The sequence below is a fragment of the Paroedura picta genome, chromosome 15 (assembly GCF_049243985.1).
Source record: "Paroedura picta isolate Pp20150507F chromosome 15, Ppicta_v3.0, whole genome shotgun sequence".
Lineage (NCBI taxonomy): Eukaryota > Metazoa > Chordata > Lepidosauria > Squamata > Gekkonidae > Paroedura > Paroedura picta.
The window spans coordinates 10,647,391-10,673,118 of record NC_135383.1 but is presented as its reverse complement, the minus strand read 5'-3'; the positions used below and the strand labels follow the sequence as shown (position 1 = coordinate 10,673,118).

At 50.2% G+C, this 25,728-nt stretch overlaps 1 protein-coding gene across 9 annotated transcripts in view; it reads right to left on the bottom strand.

Moving 5' to 3' along the window:
- Nucleotides 1-2,794: 2,794 nt before the first annotated feature.
- SEPTIN4 (septin 4) overlaps nucleotides 2,795-25,728 on the bottom strand; it is a 42,950-nt gene continuing 20,016 nt past the window's right edge. For 4 of the 9 annotated variants that reach the window (XM_077311802.1, XM_077311800.1, XM_077311804.1 and 1 more), the window contains exons 2-12: nucleotides 18,863-19,183; nucleotides 16,745-16,838; nucleotides 15,232-15,318; nucleotides 13,685-13,808; nucleotides 13,097-13,231; nucleotides 12,197-12,314; nucleotides 11,585-11,686; nucleotides 10,912-11,008; nucleotides 10,222-10,384; nucleotides 5,510-5,609; nucleotides 2,799-4,527 (exon numbers count right to left, since the gene is read on the bottom strand). In XM_077311802.1, coding sequence (XP_077167917.1) covers nucleotides 4,468-4,527; nucleotides 5,510-5,609; nucleotides 10,222-10,384; nucleotides 10,912-11,008; nucleotides 11,585-11,686; nucleotides 12,197-12,314; nucleotides 13,097-13,231; nucleotides 13,685-13,808; nucleotides 15,232-15,318; nucleotides 16,745-16,838; nucleotides 18,863-19,183 — 1,401 coding nt within the window. In that variant the 3' untranslated portion in view covers nucleotides 2,799-4,467. Of the gene's footprint in view, nucleotides 4,528-5,509; nucleotides 5,610-8,012; nucleotides 8,697-8,827; nucleotides 10,055-10,221; nucleotides 10,385-10,911; nucleotides 11,009-11,584; nucleotides 11,687-12,196; nucleotides 12,315-13,096; nucleotides 13,232-13,684; nucleotides 13,809-15,231; nucleotides 15,319-16,744; nucleotides 16,839-18,862; nucleotides 19,184-19,716; nucleotides 19,870-25,728 lie in introns of those variants that run through there. The other 5 variants (XM_077311798.1, XR_013226777.1, XM_077311805.1 and 2 more) reach the window with 5 other exon arrangements.

Below are 25,728 nucleotides of genomic sequence, written 5' to 3'. Positions count from 1 at the left end.
CTTCAGTTCCTGGTGGTTTCTCTGGGGATGGGTGACAGGCTGGTTCTCTGTGGACAGCCCTCTGTGGACAGCCAGTGTGGTGTGGTGGTTAAAAGTGGTAGACTCTGATCTGGAGAACTGGGTTTGATTCCCCACTCCTCCGAGTCCAGCCAGCTGGGTGACCTTGGGCTAGTCACAATTCTCTTCTGCTATTCTCACAGAGCAGTTCTGTTAGAGCTCTCAACCCCATCTACCTCACAGGGTGCCTGTTGTGGGGAGAGGAATGGAAAGGTGTCTGGTAGCCGCTTTGGGGCTCCTTTGAAGGAGGGTATAACAATAACCAGCTCTTCTCTAGACTTACATTCCTCCCCTCCCTGCCCAGCAATTTCATGCTGTCCTTAATAAGTTACGTTTTCTGGGGATTCATTTGAAGAGTTAAAAGGGCAGCAAAGGGACGATGAGAGGGTGGGGGGGGAGAAACCCAAAGGAAGGCCCAACAGCTGCCCCTGTTGAGTAAATTGCTGGTGGGAGATGGAAACAGATATCCTAAGGAAGGGAGGAGGAAGCAGATTGCAAGGAAGAGCTGAGCGAGTCATGCAGCAATCCCAGGTCTCAGGCAGAGTCTTTCTCATCACCTGCTGCCCCATCCTTTCAACTGGAGGTGCCAGGGATTGAACCCAGAACCTTCTGCGTGCCAAGCAGATGCTCTGCCATTCGGCCACAGTCAATCTCACTGAGGTTGTACCGCCCAGGGCCAGCACAACAGGGAGCTGCCCACCCGGAGGGGAGAAGCTCACATTCCACCAGGCAAGCAGCTGCCGAGGCTGGCAAATGCACCCTCCCAAACGGCGCCAGCAACCTCCCCGACTAGGGCCCGAGGTGCTTGCATTTGTTCTGGGCTTTCCCAGCACATATGTTTCCACTACATTACAAATGCCTTGCCAGAGGCCTTGGAAGGTTGGAACTTCACAGCCCAGATGAGCTCTTTTGTTTCTCTCACTGGGCTTTGCATCCTTTAATAACTGGTCCATGGGGTAGGGGCAGGATCAGACGAGGCCAGTACAAATGACCAAGAAAAAAGAACCTGAGAGGGGAGCGCCTCGTGACCAAGCCGAGCCTGCCTGAGTCCACGTGACGGGGGGGCCCATTTCTGAAGCAAGCTCATCAGAAGCCGTGGTTGATTGTGTTTTGGTCTGTATGATGGACAGAACTTCTGGCCAGTGGGTCCCAGAGCCCCCTTGACAGGCCAACGTCTACAGCAGGGGTGGCCAAACTGTGACTCTCCAGCTGTCCTTGGACTACAGTTCCCATGAGCCCCTGCCCTCCCTTGTCTACAGATTCTCAGCCTGGATAGGCTTTGGCTGTTGATACGGCCCACCTTTCCTCGAAGCTGGGGGCCAAACTACTCCACCTCTCAGCCCCAGTTCAAACTGCAATTTGCTTGTTTTTATTAATGGGTTTTGTGGACACACAACGGGGACTTCTGTAAGGCAATTGCTTGCATACGAGGGTGGGTGGTGGTGGAGGGGAGAACGTTACTCTGGGGCATCTCAAGTCACCTAGCATTTAGACCCGGGACTCCCAACCAGGGTTACCTGGAGCTCCCAGGGGCTCCTCAAAGCTTAAAAAATATCCCAGGGGCTCCTCCACAGCCGAAGGGGCTGACTTACACAAACAGGTACCTTTCCACGAAACAGTTTTACCCGCCAGACCTCTGGAACGTCACACTGCTTCAGGATAAAGAGCTCAATGAAACCACGCCACGCCCTTGAAAGTAGCTACGTTTATTGCGGAGGATTAAAAAATATTTCCACTAGAGCAATCTGAACGTATAAACCTAGAATTTTACAGCCTTTCAATAAATACCATTTCCCCCCTCCCCTCCCCAACCAATGTGCAAAGATAAGGATCTTTTTGGTAAGAAAATAGCATCGATCTGCAAAGAAAGAAACAGTCAGTGACAAAAACATTCTTTTAAGGTCCCCCTCCTCCTGGCCCCCACACCTTTGCTGCTCCTCACAGCTGGAGCAGGGAGACAGCTGTGAGGAGGGAACGCAACATCTTTGGCCTGTTCTAGAATGCAAGAGGGCCGCCCGTCCTAAAGGTTTTCACCCCACTTCTGCCCATCTGTGATCAGTCTTTGCGAGGAGAACCCAGAGCTCAGCTCATTAGGGGTCTCTTATCATCCCCAAAATCTGAAACTTCTCGGGCAACTGGCTAAATGCCTCCAAATTTCAGCTGGCATCCGGGCCCACCCTGTTTATGTCCTGCTGAGCCGTCTACCCCCCTCCTCCCCCACCCCAAGATCTCACAAGCTCCCGTCAGCGCCATCGTTGACCAGTTCCTCTCGGCAAAAACCAAGGAGAGCGATCTGAATTTGGCTTCGGAGGTTTTGCACGCACCACGGCAGAACAAAACAATGGGGAGGAAGCCGGGGGGGGGGCACCTTGGGATCAAATCCAGCCCATCTGCATTCATGTGACAGTGCTGCACCCGTCTGCCAAGGAAACCTTTGGTTTCTCCGCGGCCCACAGCTCAAACTGCAACAAACCGTGGACCGAGACACTTGGAAAAAAAACAAACAGATGCGTCCCTTGCAGTTGTCGGCAGGGAAGGGTTTGGAAATGTGAATCTCGACTGCCCGAAGGGTACAGTAGCAATACAATAATATGAATAATAATATCAGGGGTAGTCAAACTGCGGCCCTCCAGAAGTCCATGGACTACAATTCCCATGAGCCCCTGCCAGCATTCACTGGCAGGCCAAATGCACAATCTTGTGAATGCTGGCAGGGGCTCATGGGAATTGTAGTCCATGGACTTCTGGAGGGCCACAGTTTGACTACCCCTGATAATATGAACAGCAAATATATATATAATTGTAATATAATAACAGAACGGAAATAAACTTAGAAAAGAAGAGGAAGAGGGAAGTATTTTACACCAGTTCGCTATGCTAGGGTTGCCAACTTTTCAACTTGCCTGCGTGCCTGTGCCTTTAACGGCCGCTTTCTCTGCAGATGTTTAGCAGGAGGCAAGGCTTTCCTCCTGGCAAAGCCATCCAAAGCTTCACTTGCCCATCGAGCTCCTGTTCCAAGCAAAGGGGCAAGCCAACCTTGGGTTTTCTTTTGGGTCAGTTGGCAACTTACTTCCATAAACTCAGGCGGGGGGGCGGGGGGGGTGATACCCAAGCGGCTGAATATTGATACCCCGCAAGCCCAAATGCACAATCTTGCTCACGTTCGTTTTGCAGGAGCTTTGCCATGTGACTTCACGGCAGCCGCTCCGAATGATGCTCGGCTGGTTCCGAGGACTCTGGGGAAGGAACTCAACACTGTCTGCTGGAATGACATCTGTTTCAAAGGTCACCAGATCTGACAGCTTTCGGAAAGGAATCAGACGCGGGGGATAGAAGCATGCAGGTACCTACGAAGAGCTGTTAGTGATGATTATGGAAATGGAGCCTCCATGTTCAGAGACAGGATACCATTGATGACCAGATGCTGGCAAATACATGAGCTTCCTTGGAGCATCGATCTGGTGATGTTGGGAAAGTTCTGATCTGATCTTGGAGTTCGCCTGTCTGCCCGGAAGCAAACCTTCAGTCATAGACTCCTAGAATCATAGAGTTGGAAGAGACCTCCAGGGTCATCTAGTCCAACCCCTTGCAGAACATTCTCAACTACCTGCCCACCCACGGCAACCCCAATTCCATGCCCACATGATCCTGGCTTCCTGCCCGTGCTGCCTACACACACTTGCAGCTTGTACTCACTCACAGTCCCCTTATTAGAACTCTCACTTGTGCAGACGATTCTGAGACGGGATCAGCAGAAGAATGGCCAGCTGGGTGACCTTGGGCTTGCCATGGTCCTGTGAGAGCTGTTCTCACAAAGCAGTTCTGTCACAGCTCTCTCAACACCCCCTCACACAGAGTGTCTCTTGCGGGGAGAGGAAGGGAAGGCAGTTGTAGGCTACTTTGAGACTCCTTCAGGTAGTGAAGAGCGGGGTATAGAAACCAGATTTTCTTCTTCTTTCTGCACCTCTTCAGCAAGACCGGGCGATCATATCAGATTTGTCACAATCCTCGGGGCGAGGCGCTCGACAGGCAGCTGAGAAGCAGCATCTTTTCCTTGGCCTTGGCTTTGTAGGATCTTTCGGTATCCTCGGGCAGAGAAGAGAGCTCCGACATGAGCGCTAAGGGGATCCATCATGGGAGTGTCCATCAGAGGGTGGGCCGCAGGTGCCCAGAAGCTCAGAGGCAGAATCCCAGGGGCTTTGAGGACTTCCTATGTCGCTGACAGGCAAGCACAGTGAGGTTTGGTTATAAGGCGATTGTTGCAGCGAAGGCTTGTTGAGCTTAAGGTGGAAGGTGCGTGGTTAGGACTGAATGGCAGCGCATGCGCAGGAGGGTGGGAGAGATGTAAACAATTCGTGGCCTCTCGGGGAGCCAGGAACAGAGGGGGCTCTTGCTGGATGGGATGGCGGGCTAATGGGAGTCCGTCATCTGCTGCTGAATCTTCTGCAACATTTCCTGCATTTGGCGGAGCTGAAAGGGACAAAGAGGCACGTTTGAGGGCGGTTATAATAAGCCTTCATCTTCCTGGTCAAAGGCTAACTCGGTGTAGTGGTTAAGAGTGGCGGCCCCTAATCTGGAGAAATGGGCTTGATTCCCCACTCTACCACATGCAGCCAGCTGGGTGACTTCGAGCCAGTTACAGTTCTCTCTGAGCTTTCTGAACCCCACCGACTTCACAGGGTGTCTGTTGTGGGGAGAGGAAAGGGAAGGCGACTGTAAGCTGCTGTGAGACTCCTTCGGGTAGAGAAAAGCGTCGTATAAGAACCAACTCTACTTGTTCAGTAATATCAGTAATTGTAAGCTGCTGTGAGTCTCCTTCCGGTAGTAAAAATCAGGATACCAAAAAAACAGCTCTTCTTTTTCTTCTGAGCCTGGGATGGGTTAGATATATATATATACATATATATAATTTTTCCAAGAGGATCCAAGGCAGGTTACAAAATGAGAGTACTCAGAGGCCTCTAATTCCACCACAATAAATACCGTCAAACATTAATGAAGGACCATAATTGACCAAAGGGAAGGAGGAACCTCAATCCTCCTTCCCCCAAATCCTGAAAACTGCACATTCATATGCTACAGAGAGCTTGTTAAAGGTCAGCACTTTCTAATATTTTCAGGCAATGCCATAGGACAGGGGCCATCACTGGAAAGGCACTGAAACAGGAGATTGAGAAAGTTGATCTAAGTGGTACCAGGTAACTTTAAGAGCCAGCCTCAGGTGTAGAGCACTTGGTTTTGCAAGCAGAAGGCCCCAGGCTGAATCTCCAGGATCTCCACTTAACAGGCCTCAGGGAATAGTGGGGGAAAGACCCTTCTCCGCCAGAGACCCCCAAAGCAGAATAAATTGGATGAACCAACGGCATGTCCCTTAGGAAGCTGCTTTGCACGGAATCAAGGTGCTAGTCCCTCAGGCCCCCATCATCTTCCACGTGGCCTTTGCAGCACTAACCTCAGCATCCTTCTCCCGGATCAGTTTCTCTGTCTCTGAGTCCAGCACCGGAGGGATGGCGGGGATGGGGAAATCTGTCCCACTTTCCCTGGTGAGTTTACTGTTAAAGAAAGAGAAGAAACATTGTTATCAAGGGCACCTCAGACTTGGTCATTGGCTTATCCAAGCGGCTTGTGGGAGATGATTCAGAGTCCAGGGGTAGTCAAACTGCGGCCCTCCAAATGCCATGGACTACAATTCCCATGAGCCCTGCCAGAAAATGCTGGCAGGGGCTCATGGGAATTGTAGTCCATGGACATCTGGAGGGCCGCAGTATGACTACCCCTGGTTCAGACCGTGGGATATCTAGCTCCTCCAGAAAAGCATCCTTCTGAGACCACTGAAACCCTCCACCCCCCGCTGGCTTACCTAAGCACGAAGGCCTGAGATGTCCCCAAGTCTTGGCAAGGGATCAGGTGGATGAACCTGCTGCTGCAAACCTCTTGCAAGGACCAACGTCTGATCCCTCAAAGCAACACTGATGTTCTGAAGACGCTTCCTAACGCCGCTCTGGAAACCCGGCATCTTGAGGTCCAGAGCTGCAAGGGTCGCCACCGGAGGGGTGCCACCAGATTGGAATATTGCTTGGCAAAGAGCAGCTGTCCCAAGCTAGGAGCCCTTGTTGCCCTTCCTGACTCAGCCATGAATCCACAAGGCAGCCTGAAGCAAGCCGCTGGCAGTCCACCACCCCTTCCATGCCCTGCCGACATTAGGAGCATAACACCAGCCTCCCTAACCAAGTGATTGTACAGGACTGCCATACCTGCTGAGCACCTAGCACTTAAAACATGGCCTAAATCAAACGTTTGTATTGATGGATCCAAGCAGAACTGAGAGTTAGGGTCAGATTTATTCATTCTTGCAGCTGGCGTTAGTTCCAACCAGGGTAGTCAACGCCAGGTTCAAAAATACCTGAACATTGAGGATGTCTGCCCTCAAATGGTCTTTCTTCCCATCATTAAGAGTTATTTCCCTTTTCCTTCAAAATATTTAACTCTTTCAACCTGCACATTTTAATCAGCCAGCTTTAGCATTAACTAATCAAGAGTCAGTCCTAATTACAATTGATTATAGATTTTGTATCATTTGGTGCAATTGTGGTTCATCATGGCCCACTGGCTCGAACGTCTCCTTGGAGACGGCAAGCTGCCTTGGTGTCATGAAAAATGGCTGCCAAACAAAATGGCCGCCGTTCCTGTCAGGCGACCAGCTTGGACTGCTACAGTTCAGAAAATGGCTACCAAGCATAAAGGCCTCTGTAAAGTGGGAACAGGGAGGCGTGTGATTTGCCAGACATCCACTCCTTTCTCAAAGAAGGCGAGGAGGGAAGGGTGGCTGCTACAAGGCATTCCTCCCCTCCTTCAAGGCCATTTAAGCTGGAGATGGTCAAAAAGTGAAGTCCAAATCTGAGTTGTATTCTTTTGGCCACAGGTTTTCAGTTCCTCCAGCTGACAATTTCTTTGTTGTCATGCTTACTCGTGCTCCCATGTGTGTTGATAAAAAAGCAAACTGGATACAACAGGATGCACAACAGAATAAAAATAGCTTTTGTGGCCCTTCGCAGGCACCCGTATGTGTCTCTGTGCAATGTTGAACACAGACCCCAAGAAATGAAATCTATGTGCACCGGAGATCCCATCTACAGTCTGTTTGTGGTGTTTTATTAATATCTGCAATCATGTCTAGAACAGAGAGGCAGGAAGATCCAGCGGGATGTAAGGAGCCAAGAGCCCCCCGCAAAGCAAGAAGCATACACAGGGCTCTGTTCAAAATTTGAAACCAGGGAAGATTCCTATTTCATCATGTCCTTTTCAGAAACACTATTGGGTCATTTGGAACTCCACAGTCATCCTTGCCCAGCGGCTCGGAGGCACCTGTGGCTCTTTGCCATGCCGCCTGTGGCTTTTCTGAGCCCTCTTCCCCAATATGGCGCCTACCCAATATTTCAGAAAACTTGGCTCTCGCTCAGTAGTACTTGTGGGTGGTAGTTCCACCTGCTGGAGGAATGGGTATGTAGCCCTCACACCAGGATGGGGCAGTAATCACGACTTTTGGGGCCAGGGGTAATGGTGAATGCAGCTCCCCATGAGCGGCAAAGTATGCTCTATGGAAAAATTCCAAAGAGGATTGCCTTGGAAGCATCCCAACCCAGACTGTCCTCTTGGGGGAAAGGCTCCAGATTCCAGACAAAAAGGGCCAAATTTGCCTCAGAGAGGGTCTGTGCACCACACAGATGGCGTCTCTCATGTATCAACAGCAACCGAGGCTTACGGTATATCCAGAGGCTGTGAATACAGCTTTACTTCAGAATTGCCACTCACTGCTTCTGTTCCATTCCTGTGAGCCACTTATGTTCTTTCCCCACCCACCCACCCAATCCTCAGGCTCCAGGGAAACTCCAAACGGTGCAGATTTATGTCCCCATAGATTTATGACCTTCTCCAGTGCAGTGTGTATTCCTAGAGGGCATTGGTCACTTTAGAGAAGTTCCCTCCACAGGGGGAAGTTCCCTCCACACCTCTCTGCAGGTGTTGCACAGTTTTAGCTAAGAGCACCTTGGAGCAGGGGTGCCCAGCAGGGTGCCCAAGGACATCATCCACACCTTTTCTTGTGCCTTCTAAGTGTTCTTATAAAGCGGGGGGGCGGGGCCTTCAGTCCAGTAAGGCTTTTGACTGGCCATTCAAGATAGAATTGGCTGCCCACAAGGATCTTTACTGCGCTTGATCCAAAACTTCCCTCTTTGTTCCTGTATTGTGTGTCCTTTGGCTTCCAATTCACACGCAGGGGCCTTGCAACAACAGAGATAATGGTCCTGATCCTAGCCGGCCCTAACCCACCACTCCGTCCCCAGGACAGCTCCCTCCTGCAGGCGAAATGCAACGGACCCGAGACAGTTGTGTGTTGGAAATAAGCACTTTATATAAAAGGGCAGAAGCCAGACAGACATAAAATTTGGGAGGAAGGAGTCTGCAAGTGCCTCAGTTTGGCACTGGGGAGAGGGAGGGGGGGCTGACGAGAATCCTCAGCGGTCCTGAGCCCAGTGTGGTCCTAGCGCCCAGGGACGAGAGGGGCCACCTGGGAGGGGCCCTCGTTGGCTCACTCCGTGGTGCAGTCGCTGCAGCAAAGCCTCAAGGTGGAGGGGTTTCTCCTGCTCCCAAGTGGAGGGCGGCGGAACAAGACAATGAGAGACCAAGCTTAGAACAGGCCCCTCGGGAAGCGAGATGCCCCCAAGGATGTCCCCCACCTCTCTCCCCTCTCCCTTACTCAAGGTTACCTCCCATGGCTGTCTCTGGTCCTGCACCCCAATCCTCACTTGATCCCAGGGAGCGGCCGAGACGACGGCCAACTCTTCAATCCCACTCCCCGCAAGTTGACACAACTCGCCGTGGGCCAGCCACTCACTTTCTCTGTCTCTTTGGGCCTGTTCCTTTCTTCAGCTGCTTTCGCAGACATTGGATCATGTGCGCTCAATGCACTTTGTTTGCATCCAGCTGCCAACTAAGGTGCACTGAAAATGCATTACCGAACGTCGGGGAAAGCAGCCTTGATCCTATGCCCATAATCCTAGGTCCACCTCGTCTGATTCTCGTGGAGAAGCCAAATGTGCTTGGGATTTTGAGCAAAAGCAGAGGTGCTACAAAATTCTTGAGATGATGCTGCCATTCTATGGACAATCCCCCCCAATAAAACAGCCTGCCCTTATTTAAAGAGGTCTAGAACCTTGGACAGCGTTTGGAATGGAAACCCAGAAGGCAAAGACAGAAAGTCAGGTTCCCACGCTCCGTGTCCCCTTTTCCATTGCACTCTTGTCATTAAAAAACCCTCATCACTGATTTGCGTTTCACAGCTGTGGGCATGTTTTTTGTCTAGAGAAGGGGCAGCCAAACTGTGCCAGCATGTCCTGGCAGGGGCTCATGGGAATTGGAGTCCATGGCCATCTGGAGAGCCACAGTTTGGCCACTCCTGCTCTAGAGGCGTACCTGGACTCTTATTCTTGTCACTTGTGTTTCTGTATTACATCAAGGTGTTTTTTGGTTGCCTTTTCCATACACGTTTTGCTCCCTCTAGTGGCTCCCTCTAGTGGCCACTCCGATATTACACAGCTATATCTCCAGCCCTTGTGTATGTAGTATTTCTAGAAAGGACAGTCCCCACTTTCCCCCCAAGAAATTGCGGTGAAGCCTCACTGTGCCCTGGTCGCTACACAAATCATAACAAGCAGATTTTGAATGGTGGATCATTTATTTGGATTGCATGACAGTGCCCCTGTCACTGACACAGGTCACGTCTATTGGTATACGGCCGTGAAAAGACCTGCTCTTGGGGCCCTAATGTTAGTAGGATGGGAGTGGTTAAGAAGGGAGGTGGGGGAAATCTCGGAAACTCAAGCCAATGCTAACCTTCCTCCAGAACGATCTCCGTTGCACACAGCAGCACATTCTTGTGCCCCCTCAAACCCCAGGTGAGGACTCTTAAGATAACACTGACCGCCTCTCCTCCTCATGCCTGTTGTTGGGGAGTTGATAACACCGTTACGGGGAAGGGGGGAGGCCGTCCCAGGCTGCAGTCTCAACTGCGGTGCCTCTGCCTTCCCCCCACTTCAGCCAGCCCTGAGGAAATTCTCCCTGCCTCCCTGCCCCTGACCTGTCACCATCATGGCCCACTTGACGTACTTGCGGTTCCGCTCTTTCACCACCATGCGGGTCATGCTCTGGATGCACTGTGCCCGGTAGTTTTCATAATGCGTTTCCCGCGTCACGTCCTTCAGGTCCTGCATGTGGGTCCTCACCAGCATGGTGCGTAGCTTGATGAAGTCACAGTGGGCGGGGTTCTCCACTGGCCGGGGGAAGACAGAGGTTCAGAAGAGGACAGGGTGCTAAGCCTGCCTTATACTAAATCAAAGCATAAGCCCATCAAGGTCAATACTGTCTACTCAGACTGGCAGGGTCCAGGCAAAGCTCTTTCATATCACCTTACTAGAGATGCTGGGGATTGAACCTGAGACCTTCTGCATGCCAAGCAGATGCTCTGCTTCTGAGCTACAGCCCCTCCTCCCCCCAACATTGTGGGCATTGGCCATGCTATCTATGAATGCTCCAGTGGGTCACAGCCAGTAAAATACAGAACAATCCTTCCCAAATCCAGCATCTTTCCCCTTCTGAACATCCTGGGTTGGATCCAGTGGGAAATGAAATGAAAGCGGTACATGGGGCAGATCTCTCCCCACTTCCCCATCCCCAAGCAGCCCACAGCTTGCTCTCAGGATCTTAGAGGAGCCGGAGAATTTTGTGAACAACATGCAGTCCGCACTGTGGGCATGTCTGTTGCAAAGCCCCTGCCCCAAGCCACAAGCTCTCCGTTACCTTCCACAATGCCCCACGGGTAAAGCCGCCCGCGAACCCGCCTGCCTTTGGCCTCCACCACCGTGTTGCTGCCGATCACAGCAAAAGGGATGCTCTCCTGGAAGAGAACATCACTGTCAGAGGCACACCTGCCAGGGAGCAGCATCCCCTGTGGTTACTTTATAGGTCTACTATTTAGGGCTGCTGGGGTCCTGCAGGCAAACAAAGACTCCAAGGTAATGGTAACCTCAGGACCTCTGTAATGTCTAAATTAAGGATCTTGCCTTAGAATAACATCAGCTAGGGCATGTAGAGAGTGAGGGACAGTAGAATGGCATGTTTGTTGGATCCTTTGCTCCATCTGTTGCTGTGCTTGGGAGTAGGTGTGTAGGCGTTTACTTTTTAATGTTTTATCGTGTTTATTGTTTGTAGCTGTTCTCTGTACCACATCGGCCTCCATTCAAAGTCCATTCAAACATGCTGTTTTAAACAGTCACCCATTGTTTCCATATTCACCACTTTGTCTGGAATTGTCCTGATTTGCTCACTCAGTTGTAACAAGGAATCCAGGTATCACCCTTTGCCTTCCATTGTTTTCCTGGTTGTTCTTCCTGTTTTTTTAGACCAGATTTGGGGCCTGTCTTTTCACAGTTTAATTGCAATGCCAGGGTATCCAGCTCCACCCGCCCCTTACCTTAAGGGCTTGATCCTGCATCTTAAACTCATCATCTTCATCTGAATCACAGTCTGGGAACTGGTAAACCCGGATTCCAAATTGCTCAATTTCATCACGGATCTGGAGGGGGAGAAATTATACCTGTCACCAACAAAGCTTGAGCATGGCTTAGTTCCACACTTGCTGCAGGATGAGGGCTCAATGGCACATGATTACCATAGATAGGACAATGTTTTGTGTGCTCTCCCCACCACCACTGTGCATCACTCACTGCACGGGGCAGGAAAAGAGAAAACTCCTTCAACAAGGGATGTTCTGTTAGCTACTATGGAAATGAAAGGCAGAACTGGACACATGCCTGGCACAAATGAATGAATGAATGAATGAATGAATGAATGAATGAATGAATGAATGAATGAATGAATGAATGAAGTGTAGAGAGAAAGGTGCCCTCGGGCATAACGGAGAGCTGCTCAAGGTGGCACAGAGGGGACATTTCACAAGTCAGATGATCCTGGCACAAACACTTTTCATAACCTGGACAGAGAGGCTATCCTGGACCCCTTCCTCGGCACCTGCTTGGGGGAGCTGGGAGAATCACCCCCGTTTGTCCTCATGGCCTCCCCTCACCTTGTTCTTCATCCGCTCCACCTCGTAGGGTGTCAAGGTGTCAGCTTTGGCCAGGACCGGGACGATGTTCACCCGCTGATGGAGAGCTTTCATGAATTCGACATCCAGGGGCCGCAGCCTGCCGAGAGATGCAGTGAGGCGTTGGGAAGCGAAGAGCAAACTGGGCCTTCCCAGCCCACACCTTGAACCTAAAAGTTAGGTTGCTCAAGACAGCCTTGTTCTGTGGTTTCAGTCAAGAAACATAAAACTGAACTGGGCCTCTACATGCCTACAATTTTCGTTTCAAACATTCCATTCAGCACGTCCGGCTGAAAATCCTTGTGGTGGACTCTAAGACAATGCAGTGTGTATTTAGGCACTTCACAGTAAGCGACACACATGCTGGGGATTCCGAGTGTGCAATTTAGCTACAAAAAGTAGGCCCAGGGAAAGGCAGTCATGTGGACTGGAGTGGTCCTAAAGAGGAGGGAGTCCTTACCTGAACTCTAAATCCAATTGAAAATGTCGTGTTTCCATTCAGGAAACAAGATAGGGGGTGTTAAAATCCCTGATCCCCAACACCACCTTACTTCAGGGGTAGTCAACCTGTGGTCCTCCAGATGTTCATGGAGCAGGGGCTCATGGGAATTGTAGTCCATTAACATCTGGAGGACCACAGGTTGACTACCCCTGCCTTACTGCACGCTAGCCTCACTCGCCTGCTCATGTAGCCTGTGGCTGTGGAAACCAATGTTTTGATACCCTGCTCCAAAAGCAAAGGCTAGCTTAGAGAGGAAAAGGAAGGTGACTGCAAGCCGCTTTGTGCCTCCTTCGGGTAGAGAAAAGCGGCAAATAAGAACCAACTCTTCATCTTCTTCTTCTTCTTCTTAGCTGAGCCTCGGTCCCCTCCGCTCCCCGTACCCGTGTCCGAAGGGCGAAATGAAATAGAGGCAGCAGTGGACCCGGTTGTCCTGGATGTTCTTCCGGTTCAGGCCACTTTCGTCCCGGAAGTACTGTTCAAACTGCTGGTCTACGTAGTCGGCCACAGGTTTCCAGCTGGGGAAGGAACAGGACAAGGTTGAAGGAGGCTGCACCGAAGTTCCACCCAATGAGGTGCTGGGGTACCAACTCAGGGCCGGAGGCAGGTGGAGGTGGGGCTAACTTATAAAGTTATGGGCTAACTGGAGAGACTTAGTGGGCCCACTAATTGCCTACTGGGCCAGGCAATTTCAGGAGAGCATATGCCCCACACTTCCTTTGGCATCACCAGAAACTGGGGGAGACAAGAATCTCTGCTGGAAACAGCCTCATGCCTCCTCTCACGAGGATTTACCTGCCCAGCAGCCAGCTGGCTTTTGTCCCGAGTAGATTATTTTTATCCCAACTCTTGGCTTCTCTCCAGAAGTCAAATTGGCTCTCCAGGCCAGGCCTAATGGGATTCCCTGCCCAGGGCTCTGCCTACAAGCTGCCAGGACTAATTCCTCTCCTCTCTCCAAGGGGGAGACATACCACTCTGTGTTGTTGACGGCATCTCCAAAGCCGGGCGTGTCCACGATGGTCAGGCGGAGCTTCACGCCTTTCTCCTCAATGTCCACCACGTGCTTTGTGATTTCGACCGTCTGCATGATCCGCTCTAGCCCCAAGGAGAAAAGGACGGAAATGTCACTTACAAGAGGCTGGTGCAACGGCCATGCCAGGGGTAGTCAACCTGTGGTCCTCCAGATGTCCATGGACTACAATTCCCATGAGCCCCTGCCAGCAAATGCTGGCAGGGGCTCATGGGAATTGTAGTCCATGAACATCTGGAGGACCACAGGTTGACTACGCCTGGGCTATGCAACACCCCAACGCACATAACAAAAGGCCAAAACTCCGGGCAGTGTCTTACTCCAACATCCTGTTGCTGACAGCAGAAAGCCAGATGCTTCTAACAGCCTTCATTGACCCCAGTGTCTGAGAACAAAAGGTATACTGCCGCTGAACATGGAGGCTCACAGCCAAATCTTCTCAAGAACCAGTGTGGCAAACCTGAGATCCTTCTCATAAAGGACAGAGGAATCTCTTGGCTCCTCCCAGCAGTCCATATTGAAGGTACATTGCTTCTATGCATGGAGGCTCCACTTAGCTATCACAGCCAATGGTCTCTTTTTAATAAGGATTTCACAGTTCTCTGGCTCAAGGCAAGGCTATGGAGACCAGGATCCTGTTTCCTACAGGTTCCAGCCGAATATCTCCAAGAAGTTTGCAACCAGGGCTTAGAGTCACAGAATTATAGAATCATAGAATCGTAGAGTTGGAAGGGGCCAAACAGGCCATTTAGTCCAACCCCCTGCTCAACGCAGGATCAGCCCAATTATTCAATAGCTCTCTCTTGATGTTTGTCCTCCAGCATCTAGAAGAGAAGTGCTGGGTTGTTTCTTTTCATTCCATGCTTTTTATTACCCAAAGAAGTCTCAAACTGGCTTACAATCGCATACCCTTCCCCTCCCCGCAACAGAGGTAAGTGGAGCTGAGGGAGCTCTGAGAGAACTGTGACTGACCCAAGCTGGCTGCATGTGGAGGAGGAGTGGGGAATCAAGGCCAGTTCTTCAGATTCTGGAGGCTGCTGTTCTTAACCACTACACTGCTGGCTCTCAAAACTATCATGCAATATGACTGCGCCTATATGTGGAGGCTCCATATAACAATCATGGCTAACAGCTGTCGATAGACTCATCCCCTGTGATTTTTGTCTAAGCCTTTTAAAATCTAATTCTGTCTAATCTCTATCTCTCCATTATGCCCAGATCACTTATAATTGTGTGCCACAAACAATGTGCCACAAACAAATTTATCACCATTAAAGAACGCGTTTTGAAAATGCACTTTCGGGAGGAGAAAAAAAGGGAACTGGAGAAAGCACTGTGCCTTATAAGGTCAGGCCAGGGCTGGGTTCTCTTGCATGGTTCTTCTGCATCAAACTATCTCCCTTTTTAAAGTGCAGAGGTACCCCTCCCCCTTCACCTTTCTCCTGTAAAAGGACAGAAGGAAAGGACGGTTCAGAGAAGCCACCTTACCTTCGGCGTTTAGGAGTTTGCGGTCTTTGTACAGGTCAGTAAGAAAGAGACTGTTGACAAGCGTGGACTTCCCCAGCCCGGCCTCTCCTGGGAGGAAAAACAGCAGCAAATGGACTTCAGCAGAAAGAACAAAGGAGAGAAGGCAGGCAAACGTCTTTCAAACAGCGCTTTTATCCTGGGCACTAAACGCTACAACTAGCGCTGCAAGGAATGACGGTTAAGTGCAGCTGTAGAGCTTCTGTCTCTGCACCATCGTCTTGTGTAGGGAACAGAGCAAAACTGAAAGAAGGCCAAGGAGAATAAAACTCTCGAGATAAAAACTCTCTGATAACAAATCACTGCCAGGCAGTAAAACGGGACCCTTGCATGAATCTATGGCGTGGTGTTATTTGGAATACTGTGTACAATTCTGGCCACTGCACCGCAAAAAAAAAAAATGTATTACAGCATTGGAGAAGCTGCAGAAAGGGACAAATAAAATTATTAAGGGGATGGCATACGTTCCCTGTGAGGAAAGGTTACAGAGGTCAGGGCTCTTTAGTTTGGGGAAATGTCAACGGAGGGGTGACCTAAGAGAGGTTTACGAAATTATGCCTGGGATAAAGAAGATGGAGAAAGAAGTACTTTCCCCTCTTTCTCACAGCACAAAAACTCATGGGTGCTCAAGCCGATGAATGAGCAGCAGGCCCCTTACAATTCTGTGATTTGTTGGTTTTGTGCTTCTGCCTCCAACGTCCCTTGCCTGTCTGCCAAACAATCTCCTGGCTACACAACACGGGCCATACGACAAATAAATAAATAACCTGCTAGGCCAGATGGATGGAACCCTCATGGACACTAGTTCTGTGGTTTGTTTAAAATATATTTCTATATGCCAGCTCTCCAGGTTCAGTCAAGGTAGCTTTCAAGGACACTTAGAATATCACAATAAGAAAGGCTCATCAAACTGGACACTGAAAAACATCAAGGGTCTGTATAAATATTATTGCAAATCTGCATCTGGTAACAGCTGTCTCCTGCTTTTGGCTGCCCCTACAGTAGCTGGTTTTCAGGGATATATTGCCTCTGAACATGGAGGTTCCAGTTGGTCATAATGATTCAGATTCAGATCCAGAGTACCTTTATTGGCATAAAATTGCAAAGCCTAAAATGAAAATTTCAAACAGTTTCAGATGTAAAATCTATCGTAAAAGATTTTCATTTAAAATTGCCAGTAAGAACTTTGCTACTTTTATAATAGTTGCTGTGTCCCTCACATTGAGTATCATTTTAATCCAGTGTTTCTCGTTCACAGCTGAATTTCAATTTCTTCAGATAATTAGCTAACGGGCAACGAAATACTTCAAACTTAGGACACACCAGAAGTATGTGGTACAACGTGTCAGGGACACTACAAAAGGGTAGTTTGTTGGTCATAATGGTTCACTGTTGTTGATCTTCCAACCCTCCAGGGCATCAAAGGAAAGGAAAAACACAAACACAAACACAAAGACAAACACCCACACACCCATACCTGCAACCATGAGCGTGAAATCAAAGCCTTTTTTCACAGACTTCCGGTGGACTTGATTGGGGAGTGTTGCAAACCCCACATATTCCTTGTCATCCTGAAGAACGGCAGAAAGAGGGAGACCGGGAGGAAGGGAAACAAGAAAAGCTCCTGTGATAGACATCATCACTTTCAGGGGATGGCTGGACAATCCTGTTTTTTTTCATGGGGAAAAGGTGTGTCAGCAGGGGCCTGGGCAGAAGAACCATCAAATGGGCTAGGCCAGGGGTCCCCGACACGGCATCCGCTGTTACTACTCCTGGTGCCCACCTCGTGTTTTTAGAAAATGGGCTGGCCAGATGGGGCATTTGATTGGCTACGCAAACTTTTAAATGTTCCTGTTTCACAGCAGCCATTACTACAGCTCAAAATTTCCCACACTGTGGTTGAAGGCCAACTGCAGCCACTAGGGCGTGGCTGGCTCCACCTCCCGAGGCAGCCATTTTGAGTTGGTTCCGCCTCCTGTGGCAGCCATTTTGTGGCCATGCCCACTGTTCTGTGTCAGCATTCCAAAGGTGCCCTCAGGCCCAAAAAGTTTGAGGACCCCTGGGGTAGGCTGTTTTATGGATGCAATGTATTCTTCCACATGAAGAGCAATTGTGGGGCGTATTAGGAATATATTAGCTGGGGGAGGCCCACCCGTAATTCGCACCACCCAACTAAGTAAATAAAAGTGGAGCAGGCTTCCTCGGAGGTGGTGGGTTCTCTATCTTTGGAAATTTTTAAAACAGAGGCTGGAGAGCCATCTGACGGAGAGGCTGATTCTGTGAAGGCTCAAGGGGGTGGCAGGTGACAGTGGGTGAGCGATAGGGATGTGAGTGTCCCGCATAGTGCAGGGGGTTGGACTAGATGACCCAGGAGGTCCCTTCCGACTCTATGATTCTGATTCTATGACAAGCTTACATCATCATCTCAGACTGGCTGCCGATATGTTTCCAGACTCTTTATTCCAAACTGCATGACCTAACCGGTATAACCAAGGAAACGTGCCTTAGTTCAATGTTCTGGGCCAACTCCAGTTTCTTTCACTCTGTGTAAAGCTGGCTCTGTGTAAAGCTGTCGAAGTAATCTAGCCTTGAGGTCAGAGCGGCATGGAAGCGAGCCAGTCTGCATACCAGAAGGCATTAGCAGAAAGCGATTCCAGCAATAACGCCCAATCTGCCAATCCATCAGCAGAGTCCGTCCCCCCCCCCCGAGTTTTCCGTGGATTCCGCCGATGACAGCATTAGTTCCTCCAAAGTCTGCAACTCTCCTCTGCCTCCAAGCCAGAAAGCTTGCCAGCCAACCCACTATCTTGTGTGACTTCGGCTTGTTTCTCCCCTTTGCTGGCAGACTACGGCACAGAGGCAAAAGCCCGGGGCAGAGACGGCTACTTCTGGAGGCCTGGCTCATGAAAGGCAGAACAGGCTGTCATCAGCATATGGATGACATCGAACCCCCAAGGGACAATCTCATTTAGAGGCTTAACGTAGATTTTAAACAAAACAGGTGAGAAGCTGAACCCCAGGGCACACCGCATGTCAATGACCTGGCTGCGGTTTTGGAAATTGGCCAGCCTCTGAGTCTAATGGGACAGAAATGACCAAAACCACGGGAGCTCCTGTCCCCTCTTCTCTTCTTCCATGCTGAGGATCTAACAACACATTATCCTAAACAACTTTGCTAGATGAGAGTCAACAGACACCATGGCAGCAAAGAAGCTATCCCCACCACCTTACTGGTTTTCCAAGAAGAAGAAGAAGAAGAAGAAGAAGAAGAAGAAGAAGAAGAAGAAGAAAAGTTGGGTCTTATATGCCGCTTTTCTCTACCCGAAGGAGGCTCAAAGCAGCTTACAATCACCTTCCCTTTCCTCTCCCCACAACAGACACCCTGTGTCATTCCATATCTAATGCGGGACAAGCCTGCTGCCGGAAAGGCTTCCAACCCCGTTCCCCTCAGCTCCTAAGCAAAGCAAGTTCCATTTGAGAAACAAAAAGAAACACCCAAAATGTTCCGAGGATCACTGCCGACTCCAGAAGTGGTCACCGTGAGGCAGCCCAGCACAAAGAGTAGGAACGAGAGCCAACATGGGGAATGCCTTACCTCATCTGAGTCATAGGGGTCCAGCCTGCCCCAGGGGCTTCTGGGTCGGCAAGGGCTTGGCGGTGTCGGGGCAGCCATGTGCTGCTGCTGCAAGTCGAGGGGCTGTGGGCGATGGAAGGCCCTCTGCTCTTTTTCCACCAAGTTGTCCTCAGGGATGGTCCTGACCATGCTGGAGAACATCTTGGGCTCCGGGCGGCCCGCGCCTTCGACCCTCCGGAACCCTTCCGACGGCACAAAGCGGAAGTACTCCTTGGAAGGGTAATCCTTGAGGAACTGAACCAACTCGGCCTCTTCTGAGTCGTCCTTCAGAAAACGCTTTATCTGGGAAGGGGAAAGGCAACGACAGAGAGCAGGGTGAAGAGAAGGAGGGGAGGGGGAAAATGGGAAGTAAAGAAAACCGGAGCAACTCTATGTTTGTAAGGGAGCCATCCTCTTCCGGATGCTGTTAAATCCGGTTTCCTGCCAACGGCAACAGGACACTTCCAATCCACGCTGCAACTGGGGGTTGTGTGAGAAATGGCAAAACCCACTTGCCCCCAGTGGCAGAAGGGGATTGGACTGGCATTATTTAGCATGTGAGAAATCTTGCTCAGGGCCCCTAAGCGCTCTTGCACTGCCAGTCTCCCTGCCGTTTCAGCCTCCCCTGAACCGTCCTTCATTCGACGCACAAATATCATGGCCATTTGTCAGTCATTAGCAAGTGGTGCTCACTTGCACACGCAACGTAAGAACCCTGGAATGATCAAGGAGCGTGCAAGGAGAGACCACCCGGCTTTGAGTTCACAGGAGTGTGGGTCGGGGGACGCAAGGGGAAGTACAGGTGGAGCCGCATTGTCCTGCGCTGAAGTTCTTACTGTGTACTCCCCTGGGCTTCTGGCATGTTCTTCAGCCACCTCCGGGAGACAGGAACTGACCCCCTCGGTCTGGGCACCCGCTAAAGGCACCTCTGCAGCACAGGGTGGGGCCTCTGTGGCGTCTTCTGGGTCCGTCCCTTCTGCCTCTGTTGCCTGAGACCAGAAGAGGGAGCAGGCCAGGGTGTGTGGCGGGGAGGAGAGAGAAGGAATTGGGAGGACGGAGCAGAAAGGCAGAAACCGAAAGACAGAGATGAGGCAAAAGCACCGACAGCGAAGGAAACAGTCAGGAGCAGATGATACCCGCCAAGGCATGTACTGGAATCCATTGGGGACCGCATCCGATACTCTCTAAGCATTATATCATGCTGGCTATGCCACTGGAAGACCACCTCTCCCAGGCTTTCTGAAGCAGGGTTTCGTGAGCCCCTGGGATTTATTGATGACCCTGGTAAGGTTTCTCGAATGGGTGGGAGTTAATTAATTAAACATTTTTGGGTGATATGACCCTATGTGGTCATGTAGATCTGCCCCTCCCCTCCCAAAACGGCCAATGATGGGCCTGGAGGGGGAGGGAAGGGGAGGGGAGGGGAGGGGCCCCAGATGGGCGTGTCCACAGCTCAGCTTCCCAACCCTATTCTGCACCATCCTGCCACATCTGGGGTTTCTCAAAGCCTGAAGAATGTTTCTGGGGTTTCTCAATGGTTAAAAGTGGAGAAAGGCTGACCTATCCCAGCCTGCTGCGTGCTTCTTAGAAAATGGCTGCGCATACTGAAGCACACACTGGTGAAGCTACTATCTGGAGGAACAGCCTGCCGATATGGTCCAAAGAAAAACGGGACAGTCCAGGAGCATATTTTTTTATCAACAGAAGGAACTGCTTTCCTAGCTAATTGTGAATTCTTCACTGCCTATATTATACTTTGTATTGTATTCGACTCTACTTTTGTAATCCAGTTTTGCTTGGCTGCTCGTTGTGTTTACTCTACAGCTCTGTTGTTCTGCCTTCTGCTATTGGGATGGTGAGCTCCTCTCACTTTGTGATCTAGTTTCGTAGCGCTGCGAGTTGTATTCGTGTGCTGCTCTGGTCTCATTGTTTTTCGCTGTGTCGTTTGCCCTGAGTTTCAGCCCGAAAGGCAGGCTGCAAAGGAAGTACAGAAGCTAGCAAGCCAGTGATGAGAAATGGGCCACGGCTCAGGGGAAGGGCGTCTGCTTTGCAAGGGGATGGCCCAGGCTTCAGTCAGCACATCTAGAGAAAGCATCTCGGGCAGCCAAGGTTCAGGAAATGCCCTCTGCCTCCGAAGGCTCCAGAAAGCCAAGGCCAATTGGGGTAAACAATACCAAGCGTGAAGGACCAATGGCCTAATTCAGTATAAGACAAACATACTGGTTCCTAAGGCAGTGGCCTTTCGTCTACACCAGGGGTAGTCAAACTGCGGCCCTCCAGATGTCCATGGACTACAATTCCCAGAAGCCCCTGCCAGCATTCGCTGGCAGGGGCTTCTGGGAATTGTGGTCCATGGACATCTGGAGGGCCGCAGTTTGACTACCCCTGGTCTACACACACAGTTTCCCATCGATTCATATATTCCTCCCAGGCCCCGAACCTTCATTCAGATTTGCCCAGCTGTTACACTGGGCTGTACAATGGAATTGGGGTTACCAACCCCCAGGTGCTAGTTAAGCGTGAAGACCATGAGAGGCAATTGTATAATCAAAGTTCCAAGTTTATTTTGTGGCAGGAAGTGCTTCAGTAATGGCTTCCCTATTTTAGTCAGCTTGTCGAGGACTCCCTTACGACTAGCTAATCAAAAAATTAAACAGTTTCCGGTAACACTGCCTTCGAATCATAAATCTTCATCAGAATTGCAACTGTATCTCGTCTAGAGAGTTTGAAGGGAGCACGTGCCAGCCAGCAGCACAAGATGAGAGATAATTGGAACTCTGATGAAGATTTATGATTTGAAAGCAGTGTTACCGGAAACTGTTTAATTCTTCACAAGCTAGTTGTCAGGGAATTCTGGATAAGCAAGTTAAAATAAGGAAGCCTTTACTGAAACTCTTACTACCACAAAATAAACTTGGAACTTTTATTATATGTTTGGTGGTGGCTGGAGGTCTTCTGGAATTACAACTGAACTCCAGGTGACAGAGGTAAGTTCCCCTGAATAAAATGGCCACTTTGGAAGGTAGACTGAAATCCGTCCCCTCCCCAAACACCATCCTCCCTAGGCTCCACTCCCAAAGTCTCCAGGTATCTCCATACCTAAATGGAATAGGGGGGGAAACAGATCCTAGCAAGGAAGGGATTCAGGACAAAAGTCTCTCAGTGACTACGCAGCTACTCAGAAGATGTCAGATCTCTGGGCCATCTCTGGCTGACAGCAATTGTCCAAGGATGGGCAGAGAATGTTCTTCCTCAGCTACTTGAGAGCTTTCAACCAGAGAGGATAAGGAAAGGCTTGGGACCCTTTGTGATCAAGGTAGGGGCCCTTCCCTGAGCTATGATCCCTCCATAAAACAAAACTGCCTTGTATCCAATCAAACCTTCGGTCTGCCTGATCCAGTCAATTCTCTCCTTTGACATCCAGCAGCTCTCCAAAGACTCAGACAAAGAACAGCTGGATTGGAGTCCGGGAGCACCTGACAGGCCAGCACGGTTTTCGGGGTACTCGTTTTTGAGAGTCAAAGCTCCCTTCGTCGGATACCCCCCAAACGTTGTTGACCATCAAGTCACATCTGATTTATGGTGACTCCCAGTGGACTTTTCCAAGCAAGAGATGTTCAGGGGTGGTTTGCCAATCCTTGGCTCGGCATCACGACCCTCGATTCCGGGATGTTCTCCCATCCAAATGCTGACCAAGGCTGACCTTGCTTAGTTTCCAAGATCGTTCAAGATCGGGCTACCCTGGGCTATTCCAGGTCAGCACTCTAAGGCGCTCTCCGGTCTAGCTTCTCTACTGCAGATCTACACGGCTACCTTCTGAGACCATCTGCAGGCAAACAAGAAGCTGCCCCAGCCCCCTTTTACCTCTCCCCTAGGCAGGAACCCCGGATCTTTCACACGATGAAACCTAAGGGAAGATCAGCCTTTAGTCTCCGTGGGAAAGAAGCCAAGGTCTAGCACGGAACTATGGGGACTTACTTATTTTTTGCATTCTGCCACTGGGTGCCACTCTCATTTTGATGCTGGCTTAGGGGAGAGCGACAGCAGTGGCCGTGAGGCCGGGCAGGGCCGAAACGGGGTCATGGAGGCTCCCTCCCCCACGGCCCCTGTGCACCATCTGGAGCAAGGCTTTTGCTTTCCCATCCGGATCAATACGGCTCGTTATGTTTGTGTAATTGGCGCATCCCGCATCCGTGCGCTTGGCCACTTTTGGCAACTCCAACCTTGAAGGGGTCACTGTGCTGTTAACCACTTCAGAAAGTCCAACGTCCCGCAGTTACCGAAATTCGTTCCTCTTCCAAATACCACCTCCAAAGACACTGAAATCCAGCCATGCCCAACGAAGAGAATTATGCCAGATGAAAGGGGTCTCGTGGCAGAAAATGCCACCATGTTGCAGCTGACTTCTGGCAACCCAGTAGGGTTTTTTGAGGCAATAGAAGAATTGCAATGGTATGTCTCTGCATAGAAACCCTCAATTTCCTTGGTGGTCTCCCATCCAAGTGCTGAACAGGGCCGACCCTGCTTAGCTTCCGAGAGCTGATAAAACTTGGCTAACCTGAGCCACCCCAGTCAGGCCTACTGATATTCATTTCAATGACAAATGGAACATCCAAGTTCAGAGGCAGTATACCACACGGGAGAGCAACAGGGAAGCTTGATGCTTCTGCCTGGCTGCTGGCGGAGACAGAGCACTGGGTTACGCAGCTCAAAAACGTCCTGTACCAATCAGTCTGCTTCTATTACTTCCCACCACCACCACCACCCACCGCCTTCCACTTAGAGCAGCACAAGGAAGGGATGAACAACAGTCAGACCCAGAAAATCAAGTTACAAATGCAAGTTAAATTGGAGCGAGAAGGTTGGCGCTCTCGAATTCGGCGCTTGGGACACGGCGCTTGGGAATTCGGCTGCATGTTACCCCACTGCTCTCTGATGCTACAACCAACACACTGAGACTCTTGTTCCCAGGAGGGATCAGCCCCGCTCTAATCCCCTCTGGACTAATCTTGTTAGCCTGGGAGTTGAACAAATGGCCGTTTGCACGGCCAATCCAGGCCATGCAGCTAAACTTCCAATCCCTGCACTGGAGTTACCCTGGGGAGCCCCAGAAAAAGTTTAATAACATGGGGTCTATTTACCATACCTTCCCAAGTAGGCATTTTCTCCAGGGGAATTGATCTCTGTCCCCTGTTATAATTCTGGGAGCGCCAGCCACCACCTGGAGATTGGCAACCTTAGTTACCACCTAAGAAACTGCTGATTGCCCTCCGGGACCTTCTGCATGCCAAGCAGATGTTCTGCCAGCGAGACATGGGTTGGCTTCTCTTTTTACATTTCGGATGGGTTCTAAAACTCTATTCCTCTTGCGTTTCTACTGCGTAACCCCACTCTGTCGACTGAATTGCTCTTTGTGATCTGCCTTGAGTCCAAGTGAGAAGGACAGACTATGAATAATGAATAATTAAAAAATAAAGAGGTGCAAATTAACAACAGTAACTCACTAGTTCCATCTCAGAGATGGAAGAAGAAGAAGAAGAAGAAGAGTTGGTTCTTATATGCCGCTTTTCCCTACCCGAAGGAGGCTCAAAGCGGCTTACAGTCGCCTTCCCTTTCCTCTCCCCACAACAGACACCCTGTGAGGTGGGTGAGGCTAAGAGAGCGCTGATATCACTGCCCGGTCAGAGCAGTTTTATCAGTGCCGTGGCGAGCCCAAGGTCACCCAGCTGGTTGCATGTGGGGGAGCGCAGAATCGAACCCAGCATGCCAGATTAGAAGTCGGCACTCCTAACCACTACACCAAACTGGCTCTCTTTGGGAAACCAAAGCTAAGAGAAAATGACTCGGTGAAACCCCACGTGACATTCGAGCTCATATCTGTTTCCTCTGTACTCTTCCCTCACTAACCATAAGCAGTGACCCTAGTCCAGCCTTTCTTAACTATCTCACCATTGAGAAACCCCTGAAACATCCTTCAGGCTTCGAGAAGCCCCAGAAATGGAGTGATGGTACAGAACGTGGTTGGGAAGCCTTGCTGTGGACACGCCCACCCGGGGCCCCTCCCCTTCCCACCCCCTCCAGGCCCATCATTGGCCATTTGCTGGGAGCAGGTTGACATGGACATATATGGTCCTATATCCCAATAAGTGATTAACAGATTTTAAAAATGTATTAAAAATTAATTAATCCTCACCCACTCAGGAAACCTTTCCGGGACCTTGAAGAAACTCCAGGATTTCACGAAACCCTCATTGAGAAGGCCTGCCCTAGGTTACAGTAACCTTGCTAGGATTTCACTATAAGGTGCTAACGGTTCAATCCTAAACAGGTCTACTTGGAATCCAGCTCCACTCAACTTAGGAAAAGTGTCCAAGCAAGCCCTAATCTTGAGAGCAGAAAATAAAAACACCTTTGTCTGCTCCAGGGAATCAGCACATGGGAGATTCCCAGGCGTCTGGGCCAGTCACCTGGATGCTAACCAAGCTGCAGCCATCGCTCAAAGCAAAGAAAGGAAGCGTGACCCCTTCTTAGATTATGCAAGTGTCTTACACCCTGTTTCCCAAAAAGGATGCTCCAAATGTCCCAAGGGTGACTTCAGATCAGTCCCACTCTCCGCACATGTGGGGCTGCATTTGCATGTTTGCACGCACATGCACGTGACTGTACGATTCTGCACATGGAAAACGCAGAATGGCAGCTCTGAAATGTGCTTATGAAATAAGCATCGGCTTCAAATGCCCTTAACGCACACGGCAAACTCAGAAACACAGTTTTAATTGTGCTCACGCGCCACGTGAAAACCCAGAAAAAAACCCTGCTCTAAGTATATCAGGTTTCTCAGCTGGGTT